This window comes from Physella acuta, unplaced genomic scaffold (assembly GCF_028476545.2).
Source record: "Physella acuta isolate Inbredline_101_S28 unplaced genomic scaffold, ASM2847654v3 ptg000722l, whole genome shotgun sequence".
NCBI classification, from domain to species: Eukaryota; Metazoa; Mollusca; class Gastropoda; family Physidae; genus Physella; species Physella acuta.
Genome location: NW_026732240.1, coordinates 25193 through 45607, shown reverse-complemented (window position 1 = coordinate 45607; position 20415 = coordinate 25193). Strand labels below are relative to the sequence as shown.

The 20415-nt window shown below is 34.5% G+C and overlaps 1 protein-coding gene and 1 long non-coding RNA gene across 3 annotated transcripts in view; one reads left to right on the top strand and one right to left on the bottom strand.

Moving 5' to 3' along the window:
- Positions 1-281: 281 nt before the first annotated feature.
- On the top strand, positions 282-10726 carry LOC131949968 (uncharacterized). 2 transcript variants are annotated; one of them, XR_009388264.1, is made up of 5 exons: positions 282-501; positions 6151-6268; positions 6880-6965; positions 10234-10277; positions 10623-10726. It is a non-coding gene; the product is annotated as an uncharacterized LOC131949968 (long non-coding RNA). The 2 variants fall into 2 exon arrangements; XR_009388263.1 differs by lacking the exon at positions 282-501 and adding an exon at positions 5883-5997.
- Positions 6478-20415, bottom strand: part of LOC131949967 (transmembrane protein 241) — a gene marked incomplete at its 5' end in the record, with an annotated part of 37556 nt that continues 23618 nt past the window's right edge. The window contains 4 exon segments of the mRNA XM_059311943.1: positions 6478-6603; positions 9566-9653; positions 9988-10052; positions 12455-12557. Of these exon segments, the coding sequence (XP_059167926.1) occupies positions 6502-6603; positions 9566-9653; positions 9988-10052; positions 12455-12557 (358 nt within the window).

Below are 20415 nucleotides of genomic sequence, written 5' to 3'. Positions count from 1 at the left end.
CAATAATTAGTTTCCGCTTACACCAGCACACACAACCAGTGCTGAAAAAAAAAAATAAACATAACAAAGTTTATGATTTTCTTTTTTTAATTACCATATTCATTCAGAACTAACATAATAAAAAACAGTTGTTCAATATGAACACGTTTTCTTGGGTCCAACGTGTATCCTTGGATCAGTTTTTAAATTGAGCTTCATCTTGACTATTGTCTTCTATGTATGCAGTTGTATAATCCACAGTATCTTAAAAAAACATAAATAAATTTCATAAACTGTTATATTAAACTCATTATGTTTACATACTTTCAACTCTTAATGTTATAAATAAAAATATTTGTCCTTCTTATAAAGATCATAAAGCAATGATGTGTATTTATGTATTGGATTGTATGGGCTATCTAACCATTACCATTCATTAAAAATATAGGTCTAATAGTTTACTTTTAATATTTTAATGTAAGGAGTTTGTCATAAAATACAATAGGCCTTCAAAAGAAAAAGGTATCAATAAAGATATACTACTTATGTTTAGCCACCTCAGGAATTAGTTGAAAATTGATATTCAAACTAGGCTACTATAACTATCATTAATTCATGCACATACTAAAATAAATATTAGGATAATTATATTAATTTGATTAGTAAGTTAATCCATCTATGACAAGTGACACCTTTTGGCTTTATCAACTATTCTGCATTTTAAGTTCTAAAGATCACTACATAAAACTAAGAGTAGACTAAGTCATATATTAAGTTAATTAAGTAGAACTAAAATAAGACAGCTATTTACTAGTAAGCCTACTCTTCTATTCAGTAATTTTTACTATTATTATTAGAGGCCTAAAATTACTGTTAGACTACTAATCTAGATTAAACTTAAATTTTGGATATTATTTAATGTACTAGTATATAACCTTTTATTTAGGCTACATGTAATTTTTACAGTTTAAAATTGTAGCCTTATTAAGCCTAGTTAACTTTGTTTAACTTACATACTAATACTAAATACCTACCCTATCACAGGCCTACTAGTGGCTACTAGACTACCACTAAGCTACTAGATCTACATGTAAATCTACAGTCTAGATAGGCCTACTGAAACTAAAAGTAATATGACAACTGTAAAAATTAAGCATACTTTATTTTTTTTACAATACTATTTTAAGCCTATAGACCTACTGTTATTAAATATGAATCTATTAGTTAGACTATCATAAGTCATCATAAGTCTAATTAGTAATTACCTTTAACTAGGCCCTAATCATAATAACAATGTAGCCTAATTGAAGTATTAAGACTGTCGTCTGTACCATAGCCTAAATTATCTTAAATAAAATGTATTTTGTACAGATCTAGTAATTTAGTAAGTATTAACTAGATCTATTAAAATTAAATTAATATAGAAATTATTGGCCTACTAAATAATTGATTCACTAATCATAATGTCATGATTTTGCAATTATGAGGTTGTGTGTATTGTAATATACCTAGTAACTGTATAGAGTAACTATACTTACTAATACTACTACTATAGTAAATATATTTTAACAAGTAGGCTTTAACTAATTAGACTAAGTCTAATCATTTATTAGACTAGCAGGGGTCTCCAAACTACGGCCCGCGGGCCGGATGCGGCCCGCGAAGTCCTCTCATCCGGCCCGCGGCGACCTTTTCGTCCAAGAAAAAATCGTTTGTTGGTGATGATGAGGAACTTTGCGCAGAAAAATCAAAGACATGCCAGGAAGAAACTGGCCCCCGAACTGAAATTTGATAGTTAATGCGGCCCTCGGACTGAAAAGTTTGGAGACCCCTGGACTAGGTGTATGTGCAGTGCCCTACAAATTACCAAGGACTAAGATTAACTATTTACTATATGACTAGTCTCTAAAACTAGTCTATACCAGTTACCAGCTACACATTTATAATATAAACTATGGGCCTAATTTATTTAACTTATCTATTATTACTATTAACTTAAAATACTTGAATTATTTAATATAGATTTTTATAAAATATATAAAACTGCTAGATCTAGACTGATTCTAGACTAGAGTAGATCTCTACTCTACTTGACTTATACATTCTAGATCTACTGACATACAATATAAAGTTACTTAACTAACTATAATATCTATAGTATAGATCTAGTTAGTAGGCTATAGTATTAATATTATTGAGTATTAAGTACAGTGGCGTGCAGAGGGGGGGGGGGGCGGACGGGGCCCAGGCCCCGGGCATCCACCACTGGGGGGCATCCAGCGGGGGCGGAAAAATTTTTTTATTCTCAATTTTTTTTTTTTTTTTATTTTTTTTTTAGTATTTTAAAAATTGTTGCGATATGTCTTGTCATATTGTCATCGCAAATTTCCAACTTTTTTTTCACTCAAAAAAAATTGTAACACTCAATCATCTGTCACTTGTTTTAACATTACACTGTCCATATATAACTTATAGGCCTATAGAAAAAGCGGGCATCAGTGAAGGAAGTCAATGATATTCCCTTAATAAATGTAGGGGCATCGTTTAGAGTACTTGTGACCAAGTTATTCCCATGCACTGTAAAGGCATCTTAAACGTAATATGCGCGTATTCGTTATACTCATTTTCAAGGACATCCGTCGAGTAATTAAATTATATTTATTTTTATACACTGTAGGGGCATATTAAAGTAATTATTCGTATAATCATTATAATATATTTTATGAGCATTTAGTAATATGCCCACTTCACTTTATAATACATTTTAAAGGCATCCATACAGTAAGTATGCCCATCTTCATTTTATATATTGTAGGGGCATCTTGAAAGTAATTATGCTTATATTCATGTATTACACTCGAAGGGCATGCAACAGTAGTTACACCAATCATCGTTATTAACATCTCTAAAGCTTTTTTTAAATGTACTTCTTCATTATGATCCATTTTAAGGGCATCCAAAGGGTAATTATGCCCATATTATTATTATAATTTTTTGGAGCATCTTTGGTGAAATATATGGCCATTTGTTGTGTAATAACGCCCAAACTTTTTATTTTTGTTAAATTGTAAGGGCAGCCTTCAGTGGCGTAACTAGGATTTTCGGCCCCTATGCAATAATTAACAATGTTAATAATGTTAGTCGTCCGACCTCCCCCACACCGAATGCCACTGCCTGTACACTAAGAAAGGACTTTGCGCCTATTTGAAATTAAATTATTTCTAAAGTAGAAAAAAAAAACCTGATTTCATTTTTTTTTTAAATTATTTATATAAAATAAATATCAAAATTCCAATGTAAAAGATTTAACTTTTTAAAAGAAGGAAAATTGCCCCTATTTGCCTTGGGACTTATGCCTTGCTTACTCTAGCAGCCCTTAGTATATATTTATTTTTCTGCATTGTATAAGCATACTTAAGAATAAGAATGCCCATATTGTTTTTGATACACTGTAGCGACAATCTCAAGAATACGAATCAACATATTGTTTACTAAACATTGTAATGATATCATTCAGAATAATTACGCCCATATTGATTTTTACAAATAGGAGGAGCATGCTTAAAGTAGTGTTAAAGTTAAAGTATTTTAAAGTAGAGCTTTCTTTAAAGTAATTGGGGGCACAAACAGAGCCAGTTTTATTTCAGTTAATAGTAGTGCTATCTATAGAGATTCTAGATCTAGTATACTAGATCTATACTATGGGATGACCATACGAGTATAAAATGATTATGGGCATGTTCTCTAAAAGATGCCCCTACCTACACTATACCTAAATAAGTAGCCTATCAGATACTCTATTAATTGAAAGACTGCATACATTTATTCGGGGAACATCAATGACTACTATACCCCTACCCTTCACCAATGACTTTTGTTGATTGTAAATACACATTTCGGTGAATTCAGCAAATTGATAACTCTGCCTAGGTAGACAAACCTAAGAAGACTTTTAACTTTCCTAAAAAAAAAAAAAAAAAAATTTAAAACAAAAAAATAAATTTAAAAAAAAAAAATTTTTTTTACCCCGTTGGATGCCCCCTTGATGTCGATGCCCGGGGCCTGGGCCCCATCCGCCCCCCCCCCCTGCACGCCACTGGATGAGATGAGATGGGATGGATGGATGGATGGATGGATGGGTGGATGGATAGATACACAGAGAGATAGATACACAGATAGACAGACAGCGAAACTATTAGTATTAATGGATTGAAGCGATTTTTCACCATCAATCATTTTAGTTTATTTTTGTAATTTAAAAATATACTTTGATTATCTATACATGCCTAAATTGGTTATGGTTTCCCGTGTTTTTTTTATTCTTGTGTTTTTCTGAATTTATATTTTAATTTTGAACTTATTTTTTTTTTACAGTTTGTTATTTTTTTAGTATACTTTAATTAAATGATTATTAAGAGAAAACATTTCTTTTTAATATTAAAATGATAATACTATTTAAATAGGGGCGATAAGTCATGGTAGAGGTTTGAAGGTTTGCCTATCTTAACACGATACCCCATGTAGTTTTTGTTTGGTCTATGCCATGCAATTGTGTTTTTTTTTTTTTTTTTTTTTTTACTGTAGAACTTTTCACTGCTGTATTAGATCTTAAAAATAAAATAAACCGGGAGTGATTTCCCCTAAACTTTCTCGAATATTCTTATATAAAATAACAGGGGATGGGAACTCGGGCTATAGACATGATTTTTAATCCATTTTAAATACTTAAAGTTTTAAAAATAGAATAAAATCTCGTAGACAAAAGATTGCACACCAAGTGAACGCCAAATAAAAAAAAAGTGCATAATAGTGCGCAATATTATTAGTACTTTAAAAATGTACATCAGTTTTTTGAGAAATCGGAAGAAGCGAAAATTAGTACTTCTGGGCAACGGAAATTACTCAAAATTTGACAGAAGGTAGAGAATTAGATCTTATACTTACATGTGAAATTTTATTTATCTATCTGAAATAGTACTCAAGTTATAGGCTTTTGAAAAATTCAAAGTAGAAAAAGTACCACTTCCGGTTATCGGAAATCGTTCAAAAGTTGATACGGATTTACGATTTTGATAAAATACTTATATATGAAATTTCATCAACCTAGCTGTAACGGTACTCAAGTTATCGTGTTTACACACGGACAGACAGACACACACACACACACAGACATACGGACATAATTGCAAAGCCCAGTTTTTCAGACTGGATTACGTATAAAACCTCATAATTATGATAAATCTGGATTGATAATTTTTGCCCGATTAAAATAAGTCCTCTATACTTCGGATGTGATGAAGGACTGAGGTGTAATACGGTGAAAATTGTTAAAATTTCAAGTGATTTTTGTGCACGATTACAATACTTTCTCTATACTTCGTATATACGAGAAAGTAAAAAACCATGATCTAGGAAGGTGCAAAGAAAATAATTTGTTGTTTTTGGTCTGATTTTGAGCCGGCATGGTACTTTGGATACCTCATTACGTGTTTTCTCAACTTCATTCACCACTGCTCGAATACTTTACGACTTTAGGTCTAATATTTTACCCAGCGTATATCGACGTGTTACATTAATGTCGCTCTACACCAGGGGTTCCCAACCCCGTGCCCCATGGCGCCCGCCGAACGATTCGTATGTGCCCGCCTCTCCCTATTCGACAGAGACAGATTTTTTTTTCATAAACATTATTGAAAGGTTGAAGGGGATGGAAATCGAAAGTATGAGGGGGGGGGGGGGTGGTGGAAATCGAAAGTTTTGTCCCCGGGTGACGGGAAGGGTCACTACGCCCCTGGAAAGAGTTTGTCGATTTAAAATACCGATATTTTAGAATGTGCTCTAGAGTAAAAAAAAGGTTGGGAACCCCTGCTCTACACAATTACTTCCTGTCCCGTTATGGTAGTGTAGGATAACTAAGAATAAACATAGTGTCAGGTTTTAGATTGCTGTTCTAAAAATACATATAAAAATATACTGATTCTGAAATAGATTTAAATAAGTTACAGTGGCATTATGACGGTAAGGTTTTTTTTTTTTTTTTTTTACAGAAGGGTCTATGGGGGTCGGGTTTAAACATTTTAACCCCCCCCCCCCCCCCCCGCATCAAGTAGCATACATGTATATTTATCGGGTTTTAATCGCCTCCCCCTTTTCACCGCTTCTTACTTTCAGAACACACGTATCTATGGTTTCTTTGAAATAATATTCTCCCGGAGGACGTCGGGTCAATGGTACCAGCATATATTTTGTATATTTTCTATATTCTATGGGAGAAGGTGGACGTGCCAAGGTATATGTGAAAGAAACACTGTATTTTTTTTTACATTAAATGTGTAACGTTATTTTGATTTTAAACACACAAAAAACACGAATTAATTAAGTACTTCCCTACCTGCCGATACTTATATAAGTATAGGTGGGTTGGTAGATAAATAACTTATACAATTGGTTTTCGGTTATACATACAAGAAGGATTAACATTAGTAAAGACTCTGTATATGTATTGCAAAATAACTTTATTGCTCAAACAATGTCAATATGAATCATATCTTGCTGCAATTCATGGCGCTTGAGGTACTGAGAGAGATCAACTCCACTTTTTGTATCCATTGCGCGGACTGAACTCTAAAAAAATAAAAATAAATTTAAAACTAATAAACTTGTTATTGTTAACACATAATATACAATGCCCATATCGGCGCCTGTACTAAAATGATAAAAACCTGAGCAAACCAAATACATATCTCAAAAAAAAGCAACGCAAGATGTTACTAAAATAAAATAAAAACGCTCACAGTTCCATTTTTTTTTTACATTTACTAGACATTACATAGCAACCTTTTACAATAATAGTAATTTATAATAGTTCTTAACCAACCCTTTACACATTAAACTACACAGCCAGGCATAAAGCGACAGGAGAAGATAAGGCAACAGTAATCGGACATCAGGTTGACGGGAACAGGACATCAGACCATAGATAAAAGGTAAATCGGTATATGGACATGATTTTTAATTACTTAAACTTTTAAAAATAGAATAGAATCACGTAGAAAAATGAATTGCGCACCAAGTGAACAACAAACAATTTGTGTATAATAGTGCGGAATATTATCAGTACTTTATAAATACATAAGCGTTCTTTGAGAAATCGGAAATAGCGGAAAGTAATACTTCCGGTCAACGGAAATACTCATATTTCGAAAGAAGGCAGAGAATTAGGTCTTTTACTTATATGTGACATTTCATTTATCTATCTGAAACAATACTCAAGTTAGAGGCTTTTGAGAAATTGAAAGTAGAATAGGTTCCATTTCCGGTTACCGGAAATCGATGAACAGTCGAAACCGAACTACAAATTTGATATATTACTATATTATATATGTAACCCTCACTCAGTGGGGATGCTTTTACCCACTGAGGTGTTGTGGTTAAGACGGGCTGACCCTGAGATTAAGTACACACCGACGCCGACAGTTGTTGTCAAGTACTTGTTTATTTATAGCATCGAGCCATGACGGCGATGCAACACAAAACGAACTAGCCAAGGTAGACCAAAAGATCCAAACAATCCAAAAGACCAAAAGATCAAAATAGAAACAGAAAAAACTGTAGCCCTAAAACAAATGTAAAATAAAAAAGTTACATTCAGGACAACACCACGTGTAAGCTACAATATACACGGGTACAATAAATTATGTTTTCGGCCAGTACACAGTACTGCCAACAAGTACCAATAAGTAGTACTACAAAATAAATACTTAATTTAATACATCACCCTAACTAGTGTGCACATGCAGCACTAGCAGGAATACATAAGTATTTAAACAAACATAATTTATATATCTACACTACCTTCATTAGGTCTACATCTTGGTCCACAGACAGCAGCCTTGCGTGTGCGACACGACTAGGCACATGTCACATGACATGGAACACAGGTAATTTCGCTCACAAAAGCATAAAAAAACGTCAACAGTTCAGTTGCAGTCCCACAGGGGCCGCAACCCAATGAATAAAAACTTCATAGTTTTATCCCCCTTTGGCTAGTAACCATATGTGTTACATATAATATAATAGCTGTAACGGCACTCAGGTTATCGTGTTCACTCACATACACACACGACATACGGACAAAATTGCAAAACTATGTTTTTCCTACTCAGGGAGGTATAAAACGTCGAGATTTGTAAAAATCACGATTTCGATTTGTCGCAGGATTACAATACTTCCTCCATACTTTGTATACGAGAAAGTAAAAAAAAAGCGGCAGCGATCTCTCCTAAACTTCCTCGAATATTGCTATTTTTACATTCCGCACTTATTCAGTTATTGACCACGTAAATTGTGCGTAAAACATACTAAAATAGCGCAGTAAATGGTACTTTATGTAGGAGATTTTATTTAATACTCTAAAAATAAAGCATACAATTAAACCAAATCGGATGTTAGATTGCAATGTCATCGGGTCTTGAACCACGTGCAAAGTTTCAGAAAAATTGGTATGTTAGAAGTGGTCAAAATTTCGAACGGCAGTTTCAAACCATGACGACACGACAGATAAACAGAAAAAAAAATTAACGAAGAAGCAAGTTAAGAAGTTTTTTTTTGTTAAAAAAAAACCCAGACTGAACTTGAAGGTAATGTAACAGTAGTATTACTTAATACGAGCCGATCCGCGGCATATCATACGCCGCTATTTAGTTGTTGTTTTTTCTACTTTTCAGTAATTCATAATTTGTGAATTCGACAGTACCAACGCTGCCACTGAAAATATTTCTTTAAAACACTATAAGTAGCTCGTTAAGGACGATAAACCCCCCCTTCTCCCCCCCCCCCCCGTTAAAGTAAACTCCACTTAGTTACCCCCCCCCCCTACGTTTAAAATCGTTTCAAACTAAATTATCTGCCCCTAATAGTCGTCACTAAACCCGGCTCTGCTTGTAAACATTTAGCGTGAACCATAGCTCACCAGACCATGTAGGGGTGGGGGTGGTAGGGAGCACGCTTACAGCTTGTTTTCTAGCGTCTCCCAGAAGAGAATCTATATATACGAGCCGACCCGCGGCGTATCATACGCCTCTATTTAGTTGTTTTATTTTCTACTTTTCAGAAATTCATAATTTGTGAATTCAACAGTACCAATGCTGCCACTAAAAATATTTGCTTTAAAACACTAACCCCCTCCCTTCCCCTAACCCTACTTTTCCTCTCTATCGCTACCACCCCCACCCCCCACACATGGTCTGGTGAGCTGTGGTCACGCTAAATGTTTACAAAACAATCACAGAGCCGGGTTTAGTGACGGCTATTAGGGGCAGATAATTTAGTTTGAAGCAATTTTAAACTTAGAGGAGGTAACATAGAAGAGGCTGCCTTCACGGGGGGGGGGGGGGGAGGAGGGGGAATTAGTGTTTTAAAGAAAATATTTTTAGTGGCAGCATTGGTACTGTCGAATTCACAAATTATGAATTACTGAAAAGTAGAAAATAAAACAACTAAATAGCGGCGTATGATACACCGCGGGTCGGCTCGTTATATATATATATAGATAGAAGTAAAAAGTAAAAAAAAATGCATATTTTACCGGAAAAGCTGGAGAAAAATTCTTTTGCTGGTGTTTGTGACAAACACTTTCACAATAGCCAAAACTACAGATGAGATTTATTGAAATGCTGTAAAAAAGTAAAACAACAACAAGCTATTTAACATCTGTTGATGATTGTCTATAGGAGCGGTTGAAGAAAAGTTCACCAGATTCTGTAAAGTGTCAATTCTACACTCAGCTATTGGAGATTGGTGGACTCCAAGAACTCGATCAATTAGAGTAATGGGGAAAAAGGTCTAAATTTAGAGACAATATACAAACAAAATGAATAAAGAAAAAGGGGGGGGGGGATTATTTTATCATGAAAATACGATACAAGGGGAACCAACTTTTAATAGCCGAGATCGAAGTAAAGGCTTTGAACAAAGGTACGTTAGAAACATTTTTGAAATACTACTTACAAAAATGTAAAGGAATACGAATGCTTCATTTCATAATAACCTAATGATGCAATTGAGCAGAAAATCTGAGGAGAAAAAAAAATCATAATTGTATGTTTTTTTTTCTATTTCCATTGTTTTGATTATTTTAACAAGTTTAATAACCTGTACACATGAGTATCTATATACTACTAAAACTCAAGTTTGTTTACAAGTTTGTGTATTTAGGTCTATTTGTTTATTTTTTTTTTGTTTGTCTGTTTACAGGAGAGAATCTGCACTATGTGTAGACCTGTAAAATACGCATTAAGGTAGAGAGTAATGTTCTTTTTTACCCAACTGTTATTACTGTTAATCACAAATGTACTTAAAGACGTTAATTAATGTATTGATATATTCATTGGTAAATACACAACCTTAATTATAAAAGTTCAGAACAATGACTTTAGTTATTGTGACGTCACATGATTCATTTACGTTTTTACAACAATCATGGCGGTTTCCATGTTGCCCATTCAAAAGTTTAACGCGTTATAAATTTAAATTTTCTGTCGGCTATAGCTTGAACGATACGTCCGTTTGCTATTTTTATTAGGTTCCAACACTATTATCAATTTTCATCAGATCTAATTTGAGCATACAATAAATTTCTCTAGATCTACAGATAAGCTGTTGAAGGAAGGAAAGTAGAACCTAGCTTGATCTAAAATCTAGATCTATGTCAAACCAAAAATAATTAGTAAAAAAAACAATTATTAAAAACACAATAAATTGAGTTTCTTTATTAAACTATGTTAGTCCTTAAATATTTGGTATAAATCTTTGCGTTTTAGCTTCAAGGATCATCTAATTCGAGAATACAAGGGATTTAGCTATCTAGATTCTAGTTCTAGAACTACGGAAAAAATAGACTTAAGCCAGCCGTAGATTCTAGATCTAAATCTCTAGCTCTATCTAGTAGATCTAGAATCTATGCCAATAATGAGTTTCTATACTAAACTATTTCAGACCTTAATTATTTTATATAAATCTTTGTTTGTTTAGCTATGGAATTGAATAATTTGGGATACAATTTTATTTGAAATAATACTAGGGCCTATTCGCGTAAATCAAGTTTCTTCGGCTGACTTAAAGTAAAGTATACCACTAAATATGCACCTAATAGGAAGAGCCTAGATAGCTGAGATGTTAGTGTAAAACTTACCATGTGGGTGGCACGGGCTCGAGAAACATCAGGTCAAAGGTTTTTTTAAAAATTCATTTTTTTTTTTAGATGTGAATGATAAAGTTGCCTATCGGAATCTGGCGAAAAACAGGGCAGGTGAAGTAGAGTTCACCCGTTTCTGTGTCCTCAGCATATGAAGGGATAGTGTGGTCAGAGCCATGCTGGCCCTGCTTGGCCGAAATATTTTCTTTTTTTAAACGATAAAAACATGTTGTCTGAAATTGGCGGGACACTGGGCAGATTAAGTAGAGTTGGGTAGGTGTAGAGTTCACCTGTGACGTCAGCATATGAAGGGATAGTGTGGCCAGACACATGCTCAGCCGAAATAGGTGTTTTTAAAAGAGAAAAACGTCTGAGGTGTGTCGTCTTTATGAATGTGGGGTCTGTTTTTTTTTTGTGACGATAAGTAACAGACGTGATGTCATTTATGGATGACCCCCGAAACCTACAGTTATCCAAGGATAATCTAGTAACTACTACAAAGAAAAAGATAAACCCATTATTTCTTAAACATTTTAAATGGTTATAAAAGGATCTAACTTTCTTAAACGTGACTCATCTATTATGTTGTATGGTGTAAAGAGATCTAAAGTAGTTAAGGATGCCTGCACTCCTACTTCCTCAACTACCGGTATTGACAACTATGCCCGACTAAACCTGTCTAAAACTTCTAAAGTTGGACAATGAATAAATTGTGGTATCTTTTTAGTTAACATTTTTATCTAAATAGGAAGTACCATTAAGCTATATCATTGTATCACTGAATGGAGCTATAAAAAGTATACAGATTGTCTGTTAATGTTCAGAGGCGTAGCGACCCTTCCCGGCGCCCGGGGACAAACTTTTCGATTTGCACCCCCCCTTCGAGATTTTGATTTGCACCCCCCCCCCCTCAAACTTTCGATTTGCACCCCCCTCAACCTTTCAATTTATTTTTCCAACCCATTTTGGCGCCCCCTAAGGTCGGCGCCCGGGGACATATGTTCCCCCCCCCCCCCCCGCCCCTCGCTACGCTACTGTTAATGTTACACATTTTATTGATTAAAAAAAAAACAAGTATTTTTTTCAAGCAAAAACCAAGGATAAGTTAATTGATAAGTTGAGGTTGGGTTTTCAAAGTAAATTTGAAAAAAAAAAGTGTATAGTTGGTATGAAGTTAAAGCTAAAGGCTGTTCTTCAGTTTACTAAAAAAAATATTTTTGCACATTTAAATCAAACAGAAAAATAAAAAAAAAATATTTCTGGTAAAAACATAATTCATACCTTGGCAATACTGTACATGGTATTGACATCAAGATCAGAAAATGGCTTCTCCATTTCATGTAAGCGTATTGCACATAAATTCAACAACATACCCAGAATACCACTGAAATATATAAATATGAATTCACAATTATTAAAAAGATAATTGTCTGAAGATATTTATTTAGGGGTGTCAAATTGATTTTTTTAAACGGTCCCAGAACATTATGAAAGTAGCTATGCCAAGAACTGACGATTCTAAGATAGTGGGCAATAAATGTGTTCATATATCTCAAGTAGTAAAACGTTATGACGATATAAAAGTTTTTTTTTTCAATACCCTAAAAGGTGCCATGTGAGAGGTTATATCTGTAAAAGTATAAGAAACCAACACAATATTTTGAATTCAACACACACATACATAGAGAACAGACCCAATTTTTGAAATCTCAAAAATAAGTACTTCATATAGATTTATTGCAATGGAATTGGCTTTTATCACTTTTTGATGAAATTAAATTAAATTTAAAAAGTTTATTTGAATGTAAGTAGCCTGTGTTCCTATAACATGTACTTTTGAAACACACGTTTAATAAGAATAGTGCAGGGGTTCTCAATATGTTACAAATGTTTCTTCTAAAAATAAATAAATCAATAAATTATGACACCTACCCACAGTAGATCTGGCTATATCGAAATACAGAATTACCATAGATCTTAAAATGTAAGCAATATCTGCGTCTGTAACTTATTTATATGCGACCCAATGGTGGCTGGAACAGTGCAAGGGTCCCATAAAGAAAATATTTTTGTCGAAATAATTATTAGTCTCTAGAACCAGTAGTGAATTGAAAAGAAAGAACATTTATTTACAATGTCTTAGTGTACCTATGTTATGAATATGTATTTATACATAGCTGGTTCAACAATTATCGCGATATGGTAGGCCTACACCAAAATACACTTGCTTATTAAAAACAACTACGTAGCTAAATAGATAACCATGCTAGTGCTAGTCTTGAATTCTAACCCTTAGTATCTGAACAGTCCTTATTCACATCTATAACCAATAAATATATCATCAATAATCACGGTCTACATAATTGAAAAGACTTAACAGGGTTTTTATCGTAGACATATTACTTTTTAAAGGGCTTTAATAAGGGTTTATTTCCAAGCTGACTGCGAAAAGTAAATACGTTTGCACTCGTGCACTAATCATCAATATATATATATATGGACATTATTTGTTACAACTGTTAAAACAAAAATATTTGAACTAAGGAATCAGAAAAAATTACATTCCGCACAAGAAGAAGTGGGGTTTAGTTCCTCGGACGAAGCTGAAAAATTACATTGAATTATAACCATTGAAAGGAGTTATAGCTTTAATAATAAATATATAAAGAAGTGTGTGTGTGAATGAGTGTGTGTTACTGTATGTGTGTGTCTGTGTGTCTGGCTGTCTGTCTGTCTTTTATGCACTACTACACCTCTCATAACATCGCCATGAAACTTTGGAAAGTTGTTGAGAATATTCCTTGGGAGCTTTCTGTAAAAAATATTTTGTGATTTCGCAAGAGAGGCGCCACGGGAGTGAGATTTTTCTCAATACACGGTATATAAAAATAAAAGTCGATTGCAGGTTGTTACCGTTCATCCGATTGCCATCAAACTTTGGGGGGTTGATTTCAAATTTTCGATTTGCACCCCACCTCAAACTTTCGATTTGCACCCCCCCCCCTCCCACCCCTCAAACTTTCGATTTGCACCCCCCTCAAGTTTTTCTCTATATATTTTGCTATTTTTTGCCTTGGTGTCACCCCCCTGAATGGTGTCACCCGGTGCGGTTCGCACCCCCCCCCCCCCCCCTCGCTACACATCTAAGGCGATGTTTCTGTAAAAAAATAATTTTTTATTTTGCAAGGGCGGTGCAACGGGAGAATGCGATTCTTCTCGCTTTGGCGACTAATTTCGGTCTAAACAGTGTGATAAACAATCAAAATGGATAAAATGAGGCGTTACAGTCGCTCACTAAATTGAATCAGACGTGTCCGCTGGCGCCCTAGTAGGGTGCGATTTGGCTGCGAACAAAAATTTCAGTTTCGGCCCCCAAAGGCTCACATGGGCCGCTGAGGGCCCTGTAATACGTTTTATTTTAATAATCAGAAAAATTAACCGAGATTAGATTATTAACTGGGATGTTTCTATTTGTCCGTTAAAAAATCCAAACAGTTTCGTCACTTTGAGAATGATGCAATAAGAATCTATTTCTAGAAGATCCAATCAGAAATTGAGATCGAGCATCTAATAATAGACCATTATTAACGCTAACATATTGCATCAGTCACACTGATGTTTAAAACACGTCAAATAATTTTTTTACGTGTTAAAGAAAAAATCCCGTTCATTTGTTTCACTTTAGCGAATGACGCAATCTGCATCATTGTTAACAGGATGCTATTTGGCACTCTGGGATATCCTATGAGCACGATGGCGCCTATGTTAATTCTAAGTAGCCAGGGGCCGTACGCGGCGCCTCTGCGATTGTGTAATTAGGGGCTCCCGAGAGCGCCCCTCTACGTCCTTGACACATGGGTGAACACCCAAGTGTGTTCTACCTCATTATTTCGCTGAGTGATTAATGTAAACTCACGTTTTTCATGCGGTAGTGTAGGTAAACCCGTGTCCCGATAATTATGATCCAAGCGCAGGCATTGTTTACATTCAAATAACTCAGTTTTAGAAAACAAAGTCATGTACTAGACTGACAAACGTATTTAATGAGTAGCAGCATTAAAAAAAAAAAAATTGTAGCTAAAAAACTTGCTAACATCAATTTAGAAAAGTTTGGTGGTGCGTTGTTAACGAAGAAAACGGTAATTTTCTCCGACCGAGCCTAGAGCTATTTTTTTAGTGATCACTATAGTGTCTTTAATTGTATCAACTTGGGAACAGAACAAAACCAAACACAACGCAAACGAAACAAGCAACACACACACACACACACACAAACAACACAAACACAAAAGAAAACACAAACACATACAAAAACGCGAACACAACGCAAAAACAAACACAACGCACACGTCAAACACAAAAGAAAACACAAACGCAATCTCAAAATCGCAAACTCAATACCCAACAATAACTTAAACGCAAATACTTAATCATATTACGCTTTCCCGGAGGTCCTCGCCTTTCCCATATTCTCTATTTTAACCACCCCTTTAAATAACAAAAAAAAAGTTAATAAAAAGTCTAGTGACAATTTAAGCGCAATTTCCTTAATTAATTTTTTTTTTAAATGTGAAAAAAATGATTAGGCCTAGCGAAACAAAACCTTGTAATTGTAACTCCCTATCACTCTCATATAAATTATAAATAAATTAATAGGGTACAAAAATAACGTTTGAATTAATAAGTAAAAAAAAAAGACAACTATATTAACCTATATCAACGGAAATAGTTTTATTTTAACGAGTAGGCCTACAAGATGCTCAGTTTAAACAAGTTAATAAAAAGTCTAGCGACAATTTAAGCGCAATTTCCTTAATTAATTTTTTTTTTAAATGTGAAAAAATGATTAGGCCTAGCGAAACAAAACCTTGTAATTGTAACTCCCTATCACTCTCATATAAATTATAAATAAATTAATAGGGTACAAAAATAACGTTTGAATTAATAAGTAAAAATAAAGACAACTATATTAACCTATATCAACGGAAATAGTTTTATTTTAACGAGTAGGCCTACAAGATGCTCAGTTTAAACAAGTTAATAAAAGTCTAGTGACAATTTAAGCGCAATTTCCTTAATTAATTTTTTAAATTATAAATAAATTAATAGGGTAAAAAAATAACGTTTGAATTAATAAGTAAAAAAAAGACAACTATATTAACCTATATCAACGGAAATAGTTTTATTTTAACGAGTAGGCCTACAAGATGCTCAGTTTAAAAAAGTAGTAAATATCATCCTAGGCCTACACGATGCTCAGTTTAAATGTTCTTAATTAATTTTTTGTGACCGAACGAAAGGATATTTTTGAAAACTTTCTTCGGCAATATTGGTCTAAATTATGGCAGGAATCGAGTTGTAAATGTTTCAAGTCGCTAAGTGGTCTGGTTGCCGAGATATGGAGCAAAAACTGCATTTGTTCGAGATTTTTTGGCTTTTCCGTGAAATCCAGGAAGGAATTCCGGGAATTTTTTCGGCCCACAATCATCCTTGGAATTTGTTTAACATATTTGCTTTGGAACTAGTCCTCGATATTGCTTCGTTGAGGAGGAGATACGACTTAAAGCTGCGGACACACATCCATCCATCCATCCATCCATCCATCCATCCATCCATAAATGACGCATTATTAAACGCAATTGCCAGTATAGAAATTGCGCTAAAAAGTAATGTTACGAGATCATAGAAATAAAAAATAAAAATTCAAAACTCTGCACCGTCTAATTAGAAAATAATATAAATAATCTTAACATTAATATGTTATAATTATGAGCTCTATCCTAATAATTAATGCGGTAGGAATATTAAAAAAAAATTAACTTAAATACTCTGCCCAGAACTTTAACATAACTTAGCCATCTTACTGCTGTGTAATATGGTAAATCTTGCGATTCTGTGTCTGTATCATTCAACATGTCTCTGAACTGTCTATGGTTGAGCCCATGTGACCTTATTAAATTCACCATACAGAGGCGTAGCTGGGGGGGGGAGTGCCCTTGACACCGACCCTAGGAAGGCGCCAAAAGGGGTGGGGGGAAATTTTAAAGCTGATTTTATGCTGCAGTTTTGAATTATAAACAGTATATATTAAGAAAAGCAATGGCTACACGCCTTTACCTACTGATTTAATTGTTTTCTACCTTGATTATTAACTGTAACACATACTCTTAAGAAACAGTGAGCGGCAAAACCGCTTGCCAGCTTTTCTTAGATGTTGGGGGGGGGGGGTCTTTTTCGAGAATAAAATCGGAAGAAACTAATTGTACTAAAGTGCATTGTACGATTGTGTAACATTTAAAAAAAAAGTTACGTTAAAACCCGCTCTGCAAACTTTGTCCAAGATAGTTGGGAGGTGTGTGTGTGGAGGAGGGGGGGGGGGGGGGCTTTTTTCTTGAACAAAAATAGCAAGGTATTTGTACTGGATTAAACACTTAGAAAATAACCCAATTGTATTAACGCGTTATGTACAATTTCACTAGCCAGTTTTGTTAAGAAATGACGCGACTAGTTCTTTGTAAGATTCTTACCATTCTCTTAGCTTCAACGTGAGAGATTAGATACTTTTACTTGATTGCATTACATCTTGCCTGGATCACTGTATTATAGAGAAATAAATATCACGGATTCTTGAATCGCTATCCGATCAGTAAAATAGTATACGATCGGAGCGGGTGGGCGGAAGACGATACCCTTGCCGAAATTTTAAGAGCTAAAACATAAGTATATTGTACAGAATTGATCTTTTTTTTTTAATTGCTTCTTTCATAACAAGTTCTAATACTGCAATTTTCATATAGTTAAGGCTACTAGAGCTACTAAACGATGTAAAACTGGTACAACACGACGACTGCTAATGCTTTGTCACTTTGTTCAACCTAACTGATAATTTAAAACTATAATATACTATTATCGAAATTGTTCTAAAGACACAACCAAAAGTAGAACCAATAAGCTTGCACCATAAACAAACTACACTCTAATGCAGTGGTTCTTAACCTTTTTGGAGGTACCGAACCATATCACTTTCATATGCGCCTTAACCGAACCCTTCTTAATAGTTTTATCGTCCACATTGACAAAATCTTACCGTGAATCACATGTCGGATGTGTGTCTTAACCTCCGCCAAAGCTCAGAGACTTACATACCAAACACTTGGGTTCGATCGAACCCAAGTTAAGAACCACTGCTCTAAGCTCGTTTCATTTTCTTTTTTTTTTATTCTGTTTCGGTTTCCTAAGGAGCATTGGCATAGGCAACACTTCGTCAACTCACTTGATTTTTATGAAGATAGAACCCTAATAATACAGCCTCCCACTTCTCTAGTTCAAACGATTTTCTTCAGGCATTTTTGTGTCTCCTTTTCTTCCTCTTTCCCCGTGGACTTAACACCAGCACCTGCTTAGTGATGTTATTTACTGATATTGTGCCCCAACACCACTTTTTCCACGCTCTTATTTCATTCTCCGCTGTCTGTAATCTAGCTCCGAGACATACAGTAAAAGAGACTTCACAATTTTTTTGACAATGCATTTGAATTCCACATTGTCTTAGAGTGTTAAACGCATTTTGTCGCTACTGATTATAATAACAATGTCATGTGCGGTGCCACGATCATTAAACTGGTCATTACTGCTTCTTCAATTAGATCTGCATTTGTTGTTGATTGTGTGCGAGAAGGCAGCGCACATCTGCAAAGCCAAGACTTGGAGCTGTTAACATCCGTTGGATTCCAGTCATATTCCATGCGTACAATAATTGTTTCAAATAAGCTGCTCTTGTATGTCCTTATTCTAACAAACATATAATCCAACTATGTATCATATCAAAACAGAGATCATTCCAAAAATAGAACATAAAAGGCGGGTCTTAACAAATTAGCGCTTGCTACAAACCACCCTCTAACTCAGATCAGGCATAATTTTTTTTTCTGACATTACTAATCTTTTGCAAAAGGAAAACACATCTTAATGGGAATTTAATTGGCGTAAAGTTTTAAGGAACGAAAATCATACACTGTAATTATTAAATCTTCTCCGGACTGTCCATGCTTACACACGGCTACATGATATTACCCCCCCCCCCCCCCCCCCCGGACATTTAGTAGCACTTAATATAAAAAAAACCCTTAACTTCATAGATTAAAAATGCGCAAGTAAAAAGAAGTTGATGAGGTAACACCGTACCCACAGTCATCCCCTCAACTTCCATTGTTTAAAATGTGTAGTATAGTAGATTCCATGTAAAAAAAAAAGGTGCTTATTTACCATTTCGTTGTAGAATCTCCATTTAAATCTATGTAAAATCGTATTTTTAGCGCAATTTCCATTCTGGAGAATTGCGTTTATTAACCCGTCATTTCTGGATGTATGAATGTATGAATGAATGGATGGATGGATGTGTGTCCGCAGCTTTAAGTCGTATCTCCTCCTCAACGAAGCAATATCGATGACTAGTTCCAATGTTAAGCAAGTTACGAGGATGAACATAGGACATAAAAATTCCGGGTTTCTTTCATGGATTTCCCGGAAAAGCAAAAAAAAAAAACTCGAAAAAATGCAGTTTTTTGCCCATATCTCGGCAACCAGACCACTTAGCGACTTGAAACATTTACCAATCGATTCCTGACATAATTTAGAACAATATTGCCGAAGAAAGTTTTCAAAAATATCCTTTCGTTCGGTCACAAATTTTTTTTTAATTAATTAAAATTTGGACAGAATTACTAGGCATTTTTATTCAACCAGACCACACGCGTAATCACGTTCAATAGCTGCGCCATCACGGTCAATGGCTGCGCCATCACGTTCGGTAGCTAGGCGCGCAATGGTTTTTAGTCATGTAACTCTATTGTAAATAAAACATGTAAAATACTGAATTTTTTTAAATAAAAAACGTTTTAATAACTAACCAATGGTTTTACTAACCCTGCTCTTGATTTACGCTACGACAGAGCTATTTTTAGATAACATAAGGAAATTGCGCTTAAATGTCACTAGACTTTTTAATTAACTTGTTTTTTTTTTTTTTTATGAAGGATAGATTTTTTAATACACAAATAAATAAATATATGCACCTATGTATGCGAGTTTTTGTGGCATCGATATTTACCTAGTCATGGATGGGGATAGCTTTACATTTTTATCATACATTTATTAAAATATGTTATAGCTAGCTCTTTTAGTATCACGTTTTTGACGTGGCTGTACGTAAGTAACCAGTTTATTCTTTAAGTAGCAAGTAT